Below are 20,697 nucleotides of genomic sequence, written 5' to 3'. Positions count from 1 at the left end.
ATTAGGTAAGAGAGCTCTGTAAGTTAAGACATCAGATTCTGATGCTTGAAGAGCATGTAGTGTGGTCATTTTGACTTGGTAGCTGGAAGCAACCAAACCATGTCCATCTAGGCTGAGTGAAGGTGTCTCCACCCCGATTTTGCATAGACATCTAATGCCTGTTGTTGGCCCTAATAGTATTTCTCATGGAGAACATAAAAAGCTCTTGACTTAGTGTTTGTCTGTACACAAGGCTAAAATCCACCAGGTATTAGAGACACCGGGAGATGCTGAATATTGGCCAATACCAAGAAGGTTGTGATAAAATTCCATGAGGGAAAAGTGTGGGCAAGGAGTAGGTTGGAATGATCTGCATAGGGGTGACCAGAGTCTTCTGGAACAGATGCCCCACAGAGGAGGAGGAATAAGAGGATGTGTGGGAGCCATGTCCTGAAAGGCAGGCAGGTTCCATCTGTCATCTGTCACACAGGCTAAGGTTCCAGATAGGAACCACCTTTTCTCCAGCAGTTAGGGCTGTGCAGTTATTTTAAGAACAATGATTTTTCTATTAGAAACGTAAATGGTTGCTTTCATCTATCCTAACTCAACTTTACATCTTTCTAATTCAAAATCTCACACCAAATCTCCTCTAATGCAAGGACTGCAATCAAAGAGGACCTTTTTTTGCATTGTTTCTAAATGACTTTTAGAGATTCTGTTATATGCCCTGATATTTTAATTAGCATTTCTGTTAGCAGAGCTAGTGATGAAAATCAGAACAGAACAATGAGAATGTCCACAAGGCCACAAAAGTGAGTCTTTTTAAATTGAGAGGCTTTTCTTTTTCCTTTTTTTATTAAGTTTAACAATTAGCACCCTCATATTTACTGTGGCCTAGTTGAAATTAATATATTACCTTTAAACACAGTATTCAGTCTAAAAGTTGTTCAGCCAGGTCTTGGTTTAATGTTGTATAGCCAGACAGATAGACAAATGTATGCGCAGGTACATATTCATATACCGAAAAAAACAATGCAAGTAAAATAGCACAGGAGAAGGATTGTGTTTCAGGTCAGCAGAGTTAAGAAGCCATATAACCTTTAAAGATTCAAAACAGTAGTGTTCAGCATGGAATCTACTTTTTATCATCCTTGCTGGCCCTTCAGGATGAAGAAAAGACACTGTCCGGCCTTGGCAGTAGTTTGCTAGTAGGAGAATTAGGAGTAAAGGTACTGCCGCCTCAGGGGTGGGTCATGAATTAGTAATTGCTATGTGGCGGATGAGCCCGTCAAAAGAGTTGAAAATGAGGAAGTTGCCTCGCAGAGCGCTATCAATCACTCAGTGACCATAACTTCCAGTAATTAGTGTATTTTATGGGCCTTTGCTTCAGTGGCTCGAAAGCACATATGCTGCAGTCACAGCTAAACTTTGCTGGAGTAATATTCCAGGATGATTTATCCTCCTGCTGCACTGGGATATAACCCTATATTAGGTGAAGATTGTGAACTAAGCTGCAATAAAGTGTAAGTTTAGGTACAGTTTGCCCAGGTTGAGACCTCAATGTATCATGCTTTTGAGTGTTCACGGTCAGGCCACAGCAAGCAATCATTTCTAACAGGGAAACAAAGCAATTAAAGGGCCAGCATTAGGATATTGTGTTTGTGAATTACTGTTGCCCACTCCCCATTGAAGCATCCACTGTAATAAGCCCATTTCTAATTAGAAAAACAGCAACGCTGTATTAGAATCATTTCTTTGTAATGCTGTCTTTCCTCCATGATCACTGGTAATCTGGGGTAGAACACAGGACCTTCTGAGTGAGGGAGAAATGCTCAATTTATCCTTTTGTGCTAATGTGTTTGGGCTCCTTAAGTTGCAATAAATCTACTCAGGGTCTGCGGAGTCTGGCGAAGATGAGGATTTCCTTTAGAAATGTTGGCATGTGTTAAGGAGCGAGCCTGGTGGGGACCTCCCAGTTAGGCTCTTTCTACACAAAGAGGGGGAAAAATGTTATTTACCAGCTCTCAGGGGCACTTGGCACTCTTCGAGCAGGCATAATGAGTTATTTGCTGAGGTTCACCCAGTGCACCAGAAGTCTCCAGGGCCTTCGCAGACAGGGTTCCCTGCCATTGCCAAAACATCTGTAGAGCCCAGTGTTCTAATAATTTAACAAGCTTTGCCACCAACTTACAGTATGACCTTGGGCAAATTAATTAAGCTTCTGGTGCCTCCATAGGGCCATAATTCTGTTTGTGTTAAAGAAATCCTTGGAGTTTGTAGGAAAGCATTATGTCAAGATAAGTATAAATTGAATAAGGAAAAAGACAGCCTCGACACTACCGTATTCTCTGCAGATGAGATCCCTCTGTGCAGCTGCTAATGATCTGTTTTTGGGCTTTCCTGAGATAGCTGCTAGTGAGAAAGTAATCTCACCAAGCATAGATGGGAAGGTATATAGTATACCTTCATTGCATTTATTATCCCATCTTTAATTTCCAATGCATTACCACATCATATGAGTTAAACAATAATAGTAAAACAAACTAATTGTCTTTAATTAAAGTGAATTAGGTTTTGATTTCAATATATTTGATATAGTGAGAACTGAGGATGTGGAGGGTCCCAAAGGTTATTAGGGCAGATTTCTGTGGGGCCTGATGGTGTTAGTAATAACCCTCTTCCTCGTGGTTCCAGACAGGAACAGATATGTCATTTCATCAGTCTCTGTTACTCGCACTTATGCCCCTCCACAGGGGTCGCAGATTCCACAAGTTAGCAGCTAATGGCGTTATACATTAAAAATTGAAGCTTCCCTTACTCCAAGGCCTTGCAAGGCTTTGTTCTTAAGCCCTAGACACTTTGGAGTGCAGCTGCAAACTATAGGCAGAAGATTAAATTAATTTGTAACTCTTTTTTTTTTTTGGTCCTGCATTGCTAAATCCTCTGCATTTAATTGAAACCCTACTTCAAGACGCTTTGTGTTTCTGCACTCTTTGTTGTCAGTTTAACCTCCGAAGCTCTTTAACACTGGCAAATTGCTGTTATATCCTTCGGATTGTCTTGAAACCATTTCGTATTTGGACAGTGAAATTGATACATGGGAAGAAGAGTCAGATTGTCGGGTAGATTTTAAAGTGTTTAATATTTATCGTGGGTCTTCCAGCATAATTCAAGGTGATTTAAGTTCTTTCTTTCGGTCTGAGCAAATTGGTCTAGGGATGAAACCTCACCTGGGGAATTTTGTGTTATTCAGTAGTTAAGTCTGTTTTGTTTTTCTTAAGTTTCTCTGTGTCGGAATGCACCAAGTGGCTGTCGAGTTTCTATGAAATGGAGGCTTAACTGCAGCACACAATCTAAATGCAAAATTCTTACATGGAAGTTTAATTGTTTAAAATGCACACAAGGTAATTAAGAACAAATTTTAAAACATTTCGGACTATAGTCTCCCTTCAGCTATATTGAAAACGCTTATTTTCAATTTCCAGTTATGCAGAGAAACATAGAATATGTCTAAATTAAGAATTTTTTTAAAAATGATTTTTAGAGCAGGTGTAAACTTAAAACTTGTCCCATTGCATTGCTGATGGCCTGAGTAGGTGCCCTGATCTGAGTCTGCCCTCCACTGCTTCTGGCTGCATCACATTCTTTCTTTGTGGTTCCATGATGGTAGTTATTTTCCTGTCATGTTGCTACTTTGTAAATATTTTCTACCCTAACTTTCTGTGAAAACACCAAAGGGTTCTCTCTCTCTCTCTCTCTCTCTCTCTCTCTCTCTCTCTCTCTCTCTCTCTCTCTCTCTCTCTCTCTCTCTCTCTCTGTCTGTCTGTGTCTCTGTCTCTCTGTCATACACACACACACATATACACACACACGTGAGGGAGAGAGAGAGAGAGGCCCAAATATATTTATTGTTTACACTATAAAACCCACGGTACTTCAGAGCTGCTACCTTAAGAACAATTTGTTAGGTTATGGTTGGTCAAATCAAAGATCATTAGATGACTCTGAGGAACGTTTCTGGTTTCGCAGTTAAGTGCTAGTGGTTGGTTCCTGTTATTTCAATGTATTCCCAACTTGTTACCATGTCCACAGACTCCTTTTCCTACCCTTACAAAAGAAATAACCCCTTTTGAGCAGTTTGTTGACTCTTAAGTGTTTGGAATTAAAATGCACTTGCATATTTAATATTGGAAAGAATCCTTTTCCTGCCTCCTGCCCACCTACACCTCAGCCACCCAACAGGAGACTGGTCCTTGCAGTCAGCCTTTCTTCTCCTGAGAATGAAGGGGTAGGAGGGTCTGTTGGTGGATTGCTGGTGCGTCTTCATTTTTCAATACACTTTTTTTTAAAACACTGGACTTAAGCTGCCTATATTTAAATGCTTCCCTTGTAAAGTGACAGAGCGAGTGGAGATTCCTATTGGCTAAGCCCTAATCTGTTTGCTTGCTGCAATCTTTCTTTTCCTCCCCCTTTACTTTAACTGTTAACCTATTTATAAATCTAAATCTACACACAGAGGTCATTGGTTGGCTGAACTTAAACCATTTTACTCAGTAAATTTAATTAAGAAAATACAGTGCAACTCATAAGCAAATGAGTTTTTTCCTAGTTTTAAACCAAACCACCCTCTTGAGTGCTGATTGCCTTGCCCGACCCCTGGTGATACAGAAACAGGCAAAATTAAAAAGGACATTAAAGCTTCATTAAATCTGAAACACATTTAGTACAGTGACATATCTGCAGGCCATTTCAGAGAAGATTACATACTCTCTTTTGTAAGTTTCCTAATTTATAATACCTTGACAATAAAAACTAGGGAAATGCAAGTTGATTAATAGGCCAGTAGGCTAAGAGACACGAACTAGTCCAGGCCCAGCCATCTGAAATGCTCAGAGCATATGTGCTTTCTCCCCCGAGGTGTCTACTCTGACTTTTGTGAAGAAGTTCTTCTTGTAGCCATGTCTGCTCAGAGTGTGCTTTCTTCTTCCACCTGATAGCTTGACAAAGAGGTTCTGGGGCCTACCCTTGTGTTTCCTTCCACTTGTCAGAAGATAGTGAACAGCGTTCACTGAGGGATAAGGACACACATGGAAGGCAGAGTCTTCTGAAAGGGCCTCCAAACAACTGCCTTCCATGCAGCCCAGTCACACTCCGCCTGAGCCCACTCTGTAGAGCTGGGACCCTTAAGCCTGCTGCCACAGCAGCCCAGTGATGAAACCCCATAAAAACAAAAGAAGTGGCCATCCTATACCAAGGACAAGGGACCCTTCTGTGTTGTGTAAATCTAAAGAGGTGACACCTGCAAGATGTCTGGTAGGGCTGAGGTTCCAATGGATAGAATGTCAGGGGAACAGGAAACAAAGTTAAAGCCAAGAATGCTGCTTGTCCCAGCTCAGCCATTGCTGCCTGTGCCTAAGCAGACTGAACAAAGGGACAGCTACCAGCCTGCCACACCAAATCTTCGCTGGTCTCCCACATAGTGGTGTCTTCCCTGTTATGAAAGAGGAGCCAGGTGCATGCATGCATATACACCTGTCTACTGGATCCCAGCTGTAGGCCAATGGTGGCTGACAAGTCAGTGGCCTTGTGTTAAGATGGGAGGATTTCAATTTTCCCATTATTGTGCTCTTGTTTCTTAAGCCTTCTGCTTATTTTATTTGTCTGTGTTTGTTTTGGGAGAGTATCTCCAAGTGACCCAAGAAGATGTTGAAGTCCACTTTCTAGAGTGCTGAGATCGCAGACAAACACTACCACACCTGTCTCCTTCCTGGTTCTTTATACTGTAAGAACTGAGTGTTGGCACTGTGGGTCTCTCGGCTCTTGATACTATGTGTGGTAGGCAAGTTGCTTCTGCAAGTCAACCATGTGGGCAGAAATCTTCCACAGTCCCCGTTAATGTGTTGAACATGTACCCATACAAATAGTGACATATCTCTGTAAGTTGTAGGTGTATTACCACAGTTATCAGGCTCTCAGCTATTTTAGATGAGAGATTCTTCTTTTGCTGTTTCTTTACCCCAGATGAAATTCATACTCCACAGATCAGTGTGATAATAGGTAACAGCTTTTGGTCACTCCTCACTGCCTGTCATTACAGAATAGTGCACCCACCACAACAGACCACACTGACTCCTGAGTCAGTGTGCACACTCTCATTGATAGTCACACACTGTGCTTTTCACATCTGAGGCAAGACTCCAGCTTGTCTTATGTGAAAAGATTAAGGAAATCCATCAAATGAAGTAATGATACCTTAAATTTATATCTTGAAAATTCATATACTTGCTAATGTATATATGCTATGAGTACAAGATGGCACCTAATTAGATATTACAACACACACATGTGCACACGCAAATATCCAAATAAGTGTTGACCTTTTCAAAGGAGTCCACCATACAAAGTCATATGACTCATCCTAGTACATTGCTGTTCAAACTGCCTTTAGAATTTTGAAAACCTCAGCCCCTCAGCCTGTTCTTAGTAAGTGATCTTTGTAGGTATTCAGAGTTTGAATACACATGGTTCATTCAGGCATCAGGCTGCACAGGAGTCACATAATCACCAAGCTAAGGGGTATTTTTTTAACCTAAGCTTTTTTAGTTCTCATAAAGTGAAAAGGGTATTCTTTTGTTTCATGAAATGATTTTAAACACCATTTTAAAAGAGGGGTTTCAGAAGTGTTTGAGCAACATCAGTGTCTTTGAAACAAATATGTAACCGTCAGATTCTCAAAAGATAGTGCTGTGTGCTGGAAGGAACGCTGGATTAGACAGCCCCCTGGATTTCTCTAGACTAACCGTGTGAGAACCCCTTGAGAGACTCCAGGATCTGTATCTGCCTGTAGGTCCATATGCCCATATGCATTCTAGCTTCCTTACAGCTGTACTTCTACTTTACAAGCAGTTCTAGGTGTGTAGGGGGGCTCAGAACTGACAGTGGGCCACACTGGGAAGCTGCACATTTTCACCATTGTTTCCTTTAAACAGGTTATGGTAAGCTGGGTGTGGTGGCATACTACTTTAATCCCAGCCCTTGAGAGGTAGAGGCAGGGGGATCTGTGAGTTTGAGGCCAACCCTGGTCTACAGAGTGAGTTCTAGGACAGAACAGGACTATATACAAAGACCCTGTCTCAATAAATAAATAAATGTAAATAGGTTGTGGTATATTTGTTCAGTCTGATCTTACTATATATCAAGCCTATTCTTGTCTATGTCACTTAGTTTCTACATGTGAGTTAACAAAAAAGTGGCTAGCCCAGAAACAAAGAGCAGTGTACAAATCAAAATGGGCACGGGGGGAGGGGATTCACTCTCCCAGGTTCAGATTGAGGCCTCCAGTTCACCTTCACAGCCTTCCATGACCAGCTCAGTATCAGTAGGGCCCTAACTGATGGGAAAGTGTGAAACAGTCAGTTCGTGAAAACAACAGCCCAGGTTTCCATTTCATAATGCAGCCCACTCCCACTTCCTACACGCCTTCCTTCATACCTGTAGCCTCTAACCACAAAGCTCTAGAACCAACTAGACGGTCCCATCTCACAGGAGGAAGTCCCACAGACTCGTTCATCTCTCTCTCGAGGAAACCGTCCCATACATACATGTTAATAATGCCCCCAAGAAAGTATGTGGGATAATGTTCAGTTGTGAAAATTAGGATATTTTTATCAGAGATAAAATATTGTCTATGAAAGAGGTCCATTCTAAATACAGTTTATAATGTAATTACAGCAATAATTTAGTTCATGCATTAGTGCTGTGGATGGTTTTTTTATTTGCTAGATGCAATTCTGAAATGTAGTCCTTGTCTGTCTTAAGGAGATCTGCCCTGCATGCAAATCTATAACTAGACAAATATTATTTCCTTTCCCAGCTTGCTCTTGGGAGGTTTCCATATCCTCAGGTAAGATTGTTCATTACTGCCTTTTGCCACTGTGACATTCATTCCTATGTATGAAGGTACAGGAAGCGATTGTGAACGTTTGAGTCACACACAAATAAATCTGTCCTGTTAAAATGAAAAGTAGTATCTTAAAGGAATCACTAGAAGTCTCCACTGGATTTTTATTTAGGAAAAAACCTCGACTTTTTTCTCTTGTCAGAGGTTGGCTGAGGCCATCATGCTCCTCTTTGTATGACATTTGAGGTATTCCTTCTGCCCAGCCCCATGCATTCATGTCGCAGGTTGGAGGAGGGGCCCACCCTATTCTTCAGACTTTTTATGAGCATTTTAGAGTCAGTTGAAATTGTCTGGGTTACAAGATGAAAACAAAGGGTGGAATACCTAACGTGGGTCATTGTTGTTCCTGGGTGCACAGGCCCAGTCTCATGTGTGTGTGATTTTGAACACACTCCACCTTTTCCATTTTGCTCCTTCCTAGTCACAGAGTTTGTTATCAAGTATTGAAAATCCTAAATTTTTATTATTTCTTCACAATTTTTACCAGAGAGGGATGCTAGCAGTTAATACATAAAGCTATTTTGTGGCTTGAAAATGTTCCCTGCTGTTGGGGGCCAGTAAGAGAAACGTCCAGAGGGATGAAAAATGAACGGCTGACGGGTCTCTTCTGGTTGATGTGTGCTGTTTTTCTGGCATCTTGGTCTGAACAGGCCAAAGTGCCTGGAGGCATGTCTGATTTAAAGGTGGTGTTGGTCTCTGCTCTTTAAGCATCTATTAACTTGCTATTATTATGCAAATAAGTGTTGTATTACACATACTAATTTATGCATGGTTAGATTATGCAGATGCATCACAAACATGGTTATTGAATAATAGGAGGGGGCGCCTTCTCCCTAACCACGTTTAGAAGCAGTTCTCAGCGTATTCTCCCAGTGCCCATGTGGACTTCACTCACCGAAATGTCTATTTTGAAGCCCTTTTCCTTCACAGTTAAAAGTCATCAGATAAGTAGAAGAGAAATCATCCGTGTTGTTAGGTCCAGAAGTGTCAGTCTCACTTTTCAAATTGGGAAGTCTTTTTGCTTAACCATATTCTTTTTCTTTTAAAGAGAAAAGCTAGAATGCCACTTGGCACACACTAGCATGTTGTGAGAGCTTGACATACACAAGCCATGCCACTCATCTCTATAGGTAGTCCATCAGATTAAAATCACATTGTCAAGATTTATAGTCATTTGAATATTTATCTTGTTAAGCCTCTTAAGTCTGTCGGTAATTTCTAAACAATTCAATGTTTGACTAATGCGTGTAATCCTGTAAAACTGTGGAAATGAACATGAGGCCCTTCATAACCTAACTCTTAAACTAGTCTTAACAGAACACTTACAAGCCATCCGATAAAGATGGAGGGCCAGCAAAATGGCTTGCCGTGCAAGCCTGATGATCTGAGTATGATCCCTGGGACCCAAAGTGAGTGGTGGAGAAAACTGACTCTCACAACTGACTTCTGACCTCCATACATGTACTGCCCCCCTGTAATAAATAAAATATTTTCTTAATTTCCAAAACTGAAACTGTGGCCTCATCCTTGAGGATGCAGAATAAGCAAGCAGTGATGCTGGCTGAGTGAGAAGTCTATATACAGTGTGGTTGTCATTGTGTGACCTTGAGCCCTTGAATGCAACAGTCAGATTTGGAACAGGTGTGCTTTACTGAATGACTGAGTACCCTGCACGTGATCAGTTGAGTGGACGTTGGAAATTTCTAATAGACTGAACTCCCTAATTAGCAATAAACTTTATGCCAAGGTATATATAGGAAGGGGATTATTCCTTGAAATATGATAGAATGCTATCACCAAAATGATGCTTCTATTTCAAATAAAAGTACCCTTGATGCCTTCAGGTCCTTCCCCAGATCTTTCATCAGAAGTTTGGGTGATTCACTACTGAAAATCAAAAATGACGTATAATGTGATTCACACTTACATTATGGGCTTTATAAAGATCCTTTATAAATGCCTTCCAGTGGCTGGAGAGACAGCTCAGCATTTAAGAGCACTTGCTGCTCTTCTAGAGGATCAGGGTTTGGTTCCTAGCACCCATGTTGGGCAGCTCAGAATTGCCTGTAACCCCAGCTCCAGGGCATCGAATGCTGTCTTCTGGCCTCTGCAGGCACCTGCTTGCATGTGATGCACATAAACTCACAGGGACACACACATGCATGTAAAATTAAATCATTGCACATGGTGGGCATAGGCACACACATACATGTAAAAACCAATCAATCAGTTATTGTCTCCCTGCTCCTTTCTTCTTCCCTCAGACAGAACAGGTAAAGGAAAATGTTTCTGAGGTGTTGCGGAGACTGATCATGAGAACACACCTTTACTTTGACCCATGCTGCCACACTTGAATTCCTGTGTGCTGTGAGACAGCCTTCCTGTGTGACATAAACTGACTGCTTAATTGTGGCTGATTTGGGTAGGAGTGAACCATAGACTGGAGTTGAAAAGGATTGTAATCATCATCAAATCAAACCACACCATGGCATCTAAAAAGCAGATTCCTTGCCTTTGACTGTCTTTAGTGACTGGAAGTTCAACACTACCCAGCAGTTCTCTGTCCACACTGAAGAGTGTGGTACCCTGTGTATGGTCCTTGAACACTCGTGTTGTGTCCATTTGAATCCCTCCATACCTGGACTGGGGATAGTGCCAGAGACTTGTGTCCTGAGCCTAGAGTCAAGCCAGGGCACCAGACTGGCGCTCTCTTCCTTAGAAGCTAGTTGAGGACACAGAGGTGAGTCAGAACTTGCATCAAACCAATTGGCTTTACCATGAAGTCACCAGTCCTTTGCTCTTGTTTGTTAAGTTTTTTGGGACCTTATCTTTTTCATCTCTGAGAGAAAATCCTGGTATCTGCCTTCTCTTTCTGAGTTAAGAGGTTATGCTGCTCAAATGAAGTGATGGATAAAAGCCACTTAGGAAAGTACAAAGAGGCCCCAGGGCCACCACGGCCCCCAGTGTAGACTGTAGCTCAAAACAGCATTTGCCTCTTAGCAACCCTCAGTCCCACTACAGCAGAGGCCAACGCTGGAAGGAGCAGCAAGCTTCCAGACTTCCTTCTTCCAGCCCAGCACCAGTGCTGCTAATAACATCTTTAGCAGTCACTCTTTCAACTGGTGACAGGGTGGGGGTGCGGATGAGGGAGAAGGGCTTGGACATGATAGAGTCAGTGGCCAGGGACAGTATAAAGGAAAGACTGGATTTCTTTGAGATCATCCTTCTGTGTGAATGTCATTGTTGGGTATAGTTGGGTGTTTCCTGTTTGGAAACACTTGCAGGATTTTCTTTAGGCCTTGGAGTAGCACAGGCTCATGGGGATGCAGTCTGGATTCTAAGTAAAAAGGTTAGGGCCTCCATTCCAGCAGTTTTCATTATTGCTGCTGTTACAGGGAAAACAGTGGTGAGGTAGAGATGTGATCCAGTTGGTGGAGTGCTGGCCTAATGACCCAACATCTGGGAGGTGGAGACAAGAGGCTGAGACATTCAAGAGCATCATTGACTATATAGCAAGTTTGAGGTCAGCCTGGGGTACATGAGACTGTCTCATACAAAAAAAAACAAAAAACAAAAATAGCAAACAATGGAATAGTCTGTTCACGTCACCCAGCACTTTCCCTACCCAGATCTCCTGGGTAGGGAGCACCTTATGTGACTGGTCCCAGGACCTATGTTCTACCACAGGGAAATATTATAATATTATTTCTAGTGATATAATAATATCCCAGTGAACAGACCACACACCTCATCTTAAAGGAGTGGGGGTAGTTAGGTCTAGGATTTGGAGGCATTTAAACTCAGTGACTGGCTGTTTCATGTCACCTCAGCTTGGTGGCTGTTCATAAGTCTGCCCCCTTCCCAGACGGTTCACCAAGCCCTCCCCTCATTCAGCCTCCCTGCCAGAGGGTACAGGGAGAATGAGCATCGTGGGCTGTGCTGATGTAGATGACAAGGCTACTCCCTAGAGCCCTTTTGGTTTTCTTGTTATGTGTTTAGTGGAGTGACAGGGGGATGCAGATGGCCTCAGAGCCCTCACCAAACCCAGTGCCCTGAAATTCTAGGTGCCTGTGGAGCGTATTCCATAGCAAGATGGCGAGTATTTCCTTTTTGAAACATCTCACAAAGCTAACTCCTTTGAAGAATTCAACTTTGATGGCGATCTCGAAAGATCTATGGGTCTAGACAACAAGGACTAGAGCATGTGTAGTTGGTCATGTAGATCCAAAGTCATGGCAGTAGGCAATGGTTTGTTTAATGACACCGTAATTTGGGAGAAGTGAAAATGATTGCCCACTAAACATTGTCATCCTTCATTCAAACTTTATGACCAGGCCCTGCATTTGGACCATGGTAAATCCATTAAGACTTCTCAGGGGCCAGCCCCACTAGGGCACCAGGGGACATGGTAGGCAGGATGCCTCAGGAAAGTGAAGCTAACACAGACACAAATGTGCTTAAAGTAGTTTTGCATATATAAAAATATTGTTCTTGTTTTGGCTACAATTCCTGATCTTGGTTAATAAATTACATCAAAATGACCCCGAGTTAAAAAGGGGGGGTGGGGAGGATCTGAGCAAATAGTGCCCCTGGTATTGTAAAGCTTTGAATGTTTTCACACCCCATTAATTTATTACTTCTCTTTCTTCATCTTTAAATTTCATTTTTTTTTCAAAAATTCCGACTCCCCGCTGCTGCAGTGATTTCCATCTTGTTGTTAATTTCCCCTGCTCCATATGGAGCTCCAGACATTTCACCTGGAGGCTGTACTAGATTTTGCTGTAGTGATCCTACTTCCGGAGGCCAAAACTGTCATTTAGGGTTCCTGGTGCATCTGTCGGCGCCAGGCTTTTCACTGGCATGGGAGAGTGTGAATAACAAATTGGATGCACCTGAGAGTCAGATGATTAGTGTGCGCTGTGAATCTTTGAGACTTGTAAGCTGCCCGCACTGGGGGAGGGGCGGAGGGCCTGAGCTGAGGGTGGGTGGTTCTGTGCCCACACCTTGCATTTGGGGCTTGGCAAGCAGTGTGCAGACGTTGTCGGCAGCCCTGGTGCAGAGATAGTAACATATATTTCATCGTGCCTTGTCATTGATTAGAAAAGAGCCTTTAATTTCATTTCACCCCATGTTGTGATTAATTTGCATTCTTTGTCAGAAGTTAATGGAGTTTTTTATGGTTCACTCTGAAATCCTTGAAGACATCAGACTTGATCTGATGTTTATACAACCGCCAGCGGAATTTTTCCCTGTGATTGATGGCAAGCTTGATGGTATTCCAAACGGCTTTTTAAGCTGTTTTTAAGAATTATTTGAATAAAATGCAAGCAAGATATTGTTGTAACGATCAAGATTATCTGTTAAAAATCTGTTTCAAATAAAGAAGATGATAAGTAGAAAGGGGGATCAAAAAGAGAAAAGGATGGCGGATAGAGGCATTATTTATTAGATATATGTAAGAATGGCATCCGACAAATTATTGCAATGAAGAGATCATTTTTACTGAAAAGTTTTATTGTCGCCCTGACCAAATAGACCAGGTAAGTCTAAGCTTAAAAAGAACATATAATCTTAGGGCTCGTGAGCCTCGCTATCAACTGGCCAGTTCTCGTGTGTTCTGCCAGCTTTGGCCACTAGTGTGCACACAGGCATCTGCTCTGAACCGGAGGAGACGGGGCTATCACAGCTATTAGCCGGCCAAAGTATTTCTAGTCCCAACCCACGAGGAATTCTTCAGCCCCAATATAAATTGCACATAAGTAGATTATAGACAGTCTTTAGTGAAAGAAGGCAGCCCTAAGTGTATCACCACTGGCCTTCCCACAGGCATTACCGAAATGGAAATATGCCATGTTACAACCAAGATGTACAGGTTCTCATGGATAGGAGCCGTGTGTGTTCATCTCATACACGACCTATTAAGGTACAAGAGGAGCTGTTGGTGGCATTTGAGTCCAAGCCCCCTGCTATTAACCTAGGAAATGTGTTCTGCACGGGCTTTTAGATTAGTATGGCATTTAGATTAATTTGGGGAGCTCACCTTGCTTCAGCAGACTCTGGCTTCTCCGTGAATGCTGCTATGAGACTCACTCGTAGGTCAGCTGCTTTTGAGGTGCTTACATTGCAAACGGATTCATTTATTTGCCGTACCTAAAAGTTTGCTAAATAATTGGCTTGTTTTAATTGAAGTTACTGCTTTCTGATCCTTGCATTAATGTGATCTAAGGTCCCTTTTATTATATGTAATCCATATTACTGACCAAATTTGCCCTGTTTTCATATAAATAGAAGCAGCTTGTCAAGGAAAAATATTTTAACTTGTTTTAGAAGTCTGCTTTTTGAATGTGTTGGGTTTTTCCCTTTCTTCCCCCTGTCAATTGGAAGACTGGTTTTTTGATGTTTCACTTGTTTAGTACTAGTAAACGTCTCCTTGGACAGAGTATTGCTTTAGAATAGAGAGTCTGTATTCTTAGCTGTTTAAAACACTAAGCACTCTTCAAATGCTGGTGTCAAAACGTTGGAGGAGTTTTCTTCTGTGTTTTTTGAGACTGGGTCTTTCTGTGTAGCCCTGACAGACCAGTACTCACTGTGTAGCACTGGCTGACCTCAAGCCCCTGGTAGTGTTTTTTCTTCAACCTCCCAAGTGGTGGAATTAAGGCCTACACCACCAGACCAGACCCAGCTAAAATACTAACGTTTTTTGCATTTAAGTGTGTGTGTGTGTGTGTGTGTGTGTGTGTGTGTGTGTGTGTTAAAAGCGTTTCACTGGTAAAATTTTTGCTAATGACAACATTGATCATTTAATAATGTTTTACAGACATATTATATAGAGAGACAATATAACAGACATTAAATTTAGCCCATCGATATCATTATCTTCCACACACACACACTCACACACACACACTGGCTTATACACACATGCACATGTGTTTCCACACATACACACTCACACACACATGCTTATACACACATGCACATGTGCTTACACACACACTCACACACACACTCACACTGGCTTATACACACATGCACATGTGCTTCCACACACACAAAGCAGAGATGGAAGAGATATTGTAACGTAGAAAGGTGATGTTTTCCCATCACAATTACTGCTGTAATTGAGGTAGGTTGCTTAGCCAGCCAGGTAAAGAATGACTATTTAAAAAAAAAAAAAAGACCAACAAACCTGAAGGGTTAGGGCAGTATCTCAGTGGTAGAGCATTTGCCTAGCTTGAGGAGGCTCTAGATTTGATCCTAAATACTGCCGATGGATGGATGGATGGATGGATGGATGGATGGATGGATGGATGGATGGATGGATGGATGTTGGTCCAGTTCTATAGCACCATCTAAACTGTCTATGATGTTCACTCCAATTCGGTAGGATGTTTCCCTGTCACTGAGTACCTACCCAGTGCCTGACGCTGAGTAGAACTGCAGCAGAGGAGGTCCAGTTCCAAGAGAAAGAAAAGTATAGAACAATTGACAGCTTGTATAAAAGGCGCCTCCGGGAACTAAGGTGCTGGCCTCAGAAAGGGGCGTGGTTAAGAAGCCAAGACAGGGCTGGAAAGATAGCTCAATTAAGGCTCATACTCCTCTTGCAGAGGACCAGAGTTCAGTCCCCAACACCCACATCACATGGCTCACAGTTGCCTGTAATTCCAGCTCCAGGGATTCAAAGCCTCTGGCCTCTACACATAGTTAAAAAGTAAATAAATCATGTAGTCTGGAAAAATGGCTTACTATTAAGAGTATGTACTGCTCTTGAAAAGGACCTAAGTTTGGATCCCAGAATTCACATCAGGCAGCTCCCCACCACCTGTAATTCCAGCTCCACTGGGACCCAACACATCCAGCCTCTGCAGGCACAGGCATATAATTTGTGGCCCTGCTTGGTTTGAACTCACAGAGATCTGCCTAACTGCCTCCCAAGTGCTAGGATTAAAGGCATGTGCCACCACACTGGGCCTGTATACACATCACTTTTAAAATAATGAAAGTAATATTTACTTAAAAGAAGCCAAGAATGCTTCGTAGAGTAGATGCTTGAGCTGGGGTAAGGAGGCTAGAAGAAGGTGAAGGACCACTCTAAGCACTCATGTGAGAGGAGGTGTGTTCACCAAGAGCCACAGGTCTAAACATGGGTGCATGTAGCCTCCTCCAGTAGTCTGGAGGGTGTTACTGTGGTTGCTTTCATTGCCCTTGTGGAGCACATCCTCTGGGTGAATTGTAATGCAAGCTTAGGGGAGAAAGAAAGAGGAGAGAGGAGCAGGAGGAGGAAGGAAGTCTATGGAGATGTAGCTGACCCTGTAACAGCCAGATATGGAAGCTGGGCTCCAGGATGTCATGAGTCCCTTTGAGTCTGTCTGAGGTTGGAAGGATTTGCATTTCCACATCTGAGCCCTGAAGGTAGTTGTCACATGCCTGAAAGCTTCTCCCCAACTCATGTGAATTTGACCTGACACATTCCAGGACAATTTCTAGGCCACTGGGAAAGAATTACCACAATCAAATGAGCCAAGGCCTAAAAAGGCATTTTGAAAAGTATAAGGTGGTTAACAACACCAAGGCAATGATTGTATTATTTATATTTCCTGAAAGTACTTCAGGGATTTGCCTATGTAGCTCTGAAAATATATGACTGTGTCTCCTGCCAGGTTGGACTGAAATGAATTACTTCTCTGATCCCACCAGAGCCTTCCTGTCCAGGCCTTCTCTTTTGAGTTACAATTCGTCATTCACAGTCATAATACACAGAATTATATATAGAATCTAGTCAGTTTTAGTCCAGTAGCTAGAACCATGATTCTTTCATGATTTTTTTAAATAATCAGCCTAGAAATAAGATTGAGGTGCAAAGTAATGACCTTGATATCCCGCTCTGTCTTGCTGTCTTGTCTTCCTCTTAGACTCCAGAGATTTCCCTTGGTGTTGTTATTGGTAGCTGCCACCTCAAGAAATCCTGGAGTTTCAGATATAAGAAGACCTTATCTAGCTTTTTTTTTTTCAGAGGAGGGAATGGGAACCATGGCTATTAGGTGACTTGCAGGGCTTCTGCCTCCCACTCCCAGTTCAGTGGCTTTTTCTGTCTCCAGGAAGGTGGGGACAGGATGTATGATAAGGCACCCAGAGGTTTTGATCCCAAATAGTCATTCTTAGTTTACACATCCAGCCACTCAAGTACTGCCTCCAACTGGTGTATCTACAGAGGTGGAAATTACTGTCCCCGGATACTCTTGCCCACCAGGTAATTGCTGACTGGATACTGAGGGATCCTGGGGAGGAAAGTCTCAGCAGCAGCAGCAGCAGCAACACAGACTTCAGCTTTTATTGTTCTCAATTGTTCTGCTCATCACCATTCCACTTGGAGAACTTGGGGTAGATTTGAAGTTAGGAGCCCATTGGTATCCAAGTTAAAAGGGGGCAGACCTGGCCAAGCTGTGTAAACACAGATTACTTTTAAGTGTTTAACAGTTCTGGATTAATGCCTGGGGTGCTGAAGAATCTTCTTCAACTAAAATGTTAATGATCCTAAGAACCCAACCCTCTTTAGTGCCAATAAAACAGACAAGTTCATTGAAAAATCAACAGGTCTCTGCAGGAGCAAAGGACTGGTGCAGGTTAGGACTGGGATGGCTTAAGCGCAGCCAGGAGCAGAGCTGGGAGCCGAGACAGGAGGCCTGTATACACATAGAGCCACATGCTTAAGGATTGTGGGAAGCCAGGGCAACCAATTAGAATCCAGTGTGGACTCAATTAGGCTGTATCTCACTGTCTGTATACAGTGACATCAGGCAGTACAATAGCCTGATGAGGGAAGTTATGGGTCTCCCTGCACAGAGAGGAAAGACAGAGGTGATAGAGCTTGTTTTAATTCTGAGCAGAAATGGGTTGCAGCAGTGCCCTGTGGGCCTGAGGACACCTTCTCCGTAGGACTAGTCCAGTTTCAAATGCCATAAGCAAAACCAAGTTTCTGGCCAGAGGCCTTCCTTCATTCCCTGCTGTGGCCATCTCTGTGCCTCTGCATTAGCTGGAGACTCCTGGGCAGAGGGAGCCAGAGGCAGCAAATGACACCCACCACCCCAGGTGACAATGTGTGTCACCATTGGTATATGACTTCCACCCAAGCACAGGCAAAGCTATCCTGATTTCTGGGCTTGGCATTTCTTATTAGCTCTTTGATCTTCCTTCTCAGTCAGTCTCCTCCTGGGAAGACAGTGTATAGAGCAGGTGGCATGCCACCCCGACCTAGACATGAGTGCTTTCAAGGGTGCCGGGGCATTTCAGCTGGATTTGATCATTTCAAATGCATGCTAATTCTCTAAAGGAATTGGGCAAACTGAGGGTGCTTCCTAGATTTCCTCTCACTGTCCCCCTTGAAATTGATGGAAAAGAGTGAAGTGGAACCCTGAAAAGTCACACATGGTTCAGCCTCATCTGGACCTGTGACTCTTTGCTCCACGTGTATTTTGAATTTGCCAAAGCAACAAGGAACATGTGGGTTGAAAGGTGTGTGTGAGATGTGTCCAGATTCTTTCTGTCCTCATCCCACATGATCCATGTAGAGCTATTGTCGAAGCTATCACAGGAGCTCAGCAAGCCAAACTGATGTCACATATGTGAGGGTTTTTAAATACAGTGATATGTAGTGCCTAGAGCTTAGGTTGAGAAACAAGCTTTCCTGGGACGCCTGAAAATATAACCAGGGTAGGGTGAGGTAGAAGAAAACATCTTAGAAAACTTGGACCCTTGGGGAAAGCAGCAAAACACAGGAAGCTGGAGGCCTTTTATTAAAAGACCTATTTATTTTATGTGTATGGATGTTTTGCCAGGCTGTGTGTCTATGCTCCATGTGTGTGCCTGGTGACTGAAGGGGTCAGAAGTGGGAGTCAGGTTCCCAGAACTGGACTTACAGGCAGTTGTGAGCCACCTTATGAGTGCTGGGAACCAAACCTGGGTCTTCTATAAGGGCAACAAGTGCTCTTAACTACTGGACCAGCTCTCTAGCCCTAGGTAGCTGTGCTTTGTCCCAGTATTGAGTGACATTTAGAGTAAAGACAAGTTCTGTACTTAAGTCTTAGTTCTGGCTAGTTTCAGGGAACTTTTATAGGTCATTCACATTTGGAGACCAGAAATTGTGTCTTGCCTGCCTTTTGGGTTCTAGAGTCACTTACAGTGTCAGACACTAGAGGACTACTTGATACATATAAATGAAATCAGTAAAGAGATTATTTACCTCAATTTAACTAACTTGTATATTGGCAAAAAACAATTTTGCATTTAGAAAGAGCCAAGAGCTAAACTCAGATCCCAAGGCTCCCCATTCTTCTCTTTAGGACAAGTCCTTCTGAGAGACATGATCATTTTCTCTAGAGAAAGTGAGTGTTGGTCCTTCAAGAGAGTCCAGTTGGGACAAAGGATGGAGGGGATGGGGAGAAAAACAGTAAGCTCCCCTTTACCAAATGAATCCAGACAGTGGGAGATTTCAAAGATCAGAAACAGGTGGGAGCTAAGCAATATTCAAAAACCTCTGGTGTTCTTTCAGATCCCAGAAGTCTGTGCTGCTGCAGGGCTGACTGGCCTCTTCTCAACCAAACAAGAGGCTAGTGTAGTCTGTTTGTCCTGAGGAAGAGGCACAAGAAACCGCTTCTTCAGTCCTGTCCAGGGTCCCTAACTAGTAAAACCATCCTTCAGTACTATGTCTGTATGAGAGAGAATAGTGCTTCTTTTTACCAGTTTTTTTCTCGATTGAGTCAACAAATGATGTGACTACCAAAAACCCATTGCACTTTTAGCCTCCATGAATTTTTGCTACAGGATCCAGAACACAGGGCACCAAGCCAGTCAAGGCAAAGTAAGTCTGTGTTGAGGGGCAGATACCCTGTTTTATAAGAACCTTTTTAGTCTATGCCTTCAGTCAACTTCAGTCTAAAACATGAAACAGAAAATTGTAAAAATCATTCTAAGTTTCCAACAGCAGACAACTATGAGTGGCTTGATGAAACCCCATGCCACCCTATTTTGTAATATTGTAGGTTTGAATAATCCCTTTGTGCAATACCTCAAAGTTGTATGTACTAGCCACTTGCCTATCACTTGGCAAGTATCTCGGTTATCAGATCAACTGTCAGGTGCCACAGTACTGCACTCAGGTCTAACACTTATTCTTGTCAGTAGGAGTCCCAAAGCACAAGAGGAGTGACAGTAGCAATTGTGTGTCTAAAACAAGCCCTTTAAGGGAAGAGGAAAGTTTATTGGGGGTGTATATATGCAGGTAAAGACAAAGATTGGGTAGGGATGGGTGGGGTTTCAGGTTTCCACAGAGAGTCCTGAAACATAGCCAGATGAATGAGAGGAGCTATCATCCATATGCATACAGTTGGAGAAAGCTGACCACAAGTGACAGGATGCAAAATCATGACTGGCCCTTCAGACAACTTTTTAAAAAACCAACTTAAAGTCAACTTAGTCACAGAAAAATTTAGTGAGTGAAAAGCCTGGACTCCCCAATTTGGGGAGAGGCAGATCTATCTAGTGACTTTAAACTCACTTTTGTTTTGTTTGAGACAAGGTTTTCATATTAGCCTTGGATTGCCTGGAACTTGCTATGTAGACCAGACTGGCCTCTGAGATTAAAGGTGTGTACCACTGCACCCAGCTTTTAGCTCGATTCCAAGGCCAACAATGACTGCAGGGACTCTCAGGGTTACCTGCTTCCACTGGAATAAGTAACTCGGTTTCCCCATCAGTACTTG

General features: G+C 42.8%; 1 protein-coding gene across 6 annotated transcripts in view; it reads left to right on the top strand.

The window, feature by feature from the left end:
- Map2k5 (mitogen-activated protein kinase kinase 5) overlaps positions 1 to 20,697 on the top strand; it is a 226,839-nt gene that overhangs the window by 141,117 nt on the left and 65,025 nt on the right. For 5 of the 6 annotated variants that reach the window (XM_021230404.2, XM_013117467.3, XM_005075567.4 and 2 more), the window contains one exon: positions 7,853 to 7,882. The exons of the other annotated variant lie outside the window; for it this stretch is intronic. In XM_021230404.2, coding sequence (XP_021086063.1) covers positions 7,853 to 7,882 — 30 coding nt within the window. The remainder of the gene's footprint in view (positions 1 to 7,852; positions 7,883 to 20,697) is intronic. 6 annotated transcript variants of the gene reach the window in all.

Source organism: Mesocricetus auratus, unplaced genomic scaffold (assembly GCF_017639785.1).
Source record: "Mesocricetus auratus isolate SY011 unplaced genomic scaffold, BCM_Maur_2.0 Super-Scaffold_100691, whole genome shotgun sequence".
NCBI classification, from domain to species: Eukaryota; Metazoa; Chordata; class Mammalia; order Rodentia; family Cricetidae; genus Mesocricetus; species Mesocricetus auratus.
Note: the sequence above shows the minus strand (reverse complement) of the source record. Positions and strands in the feature narration are given on the sequence as shown.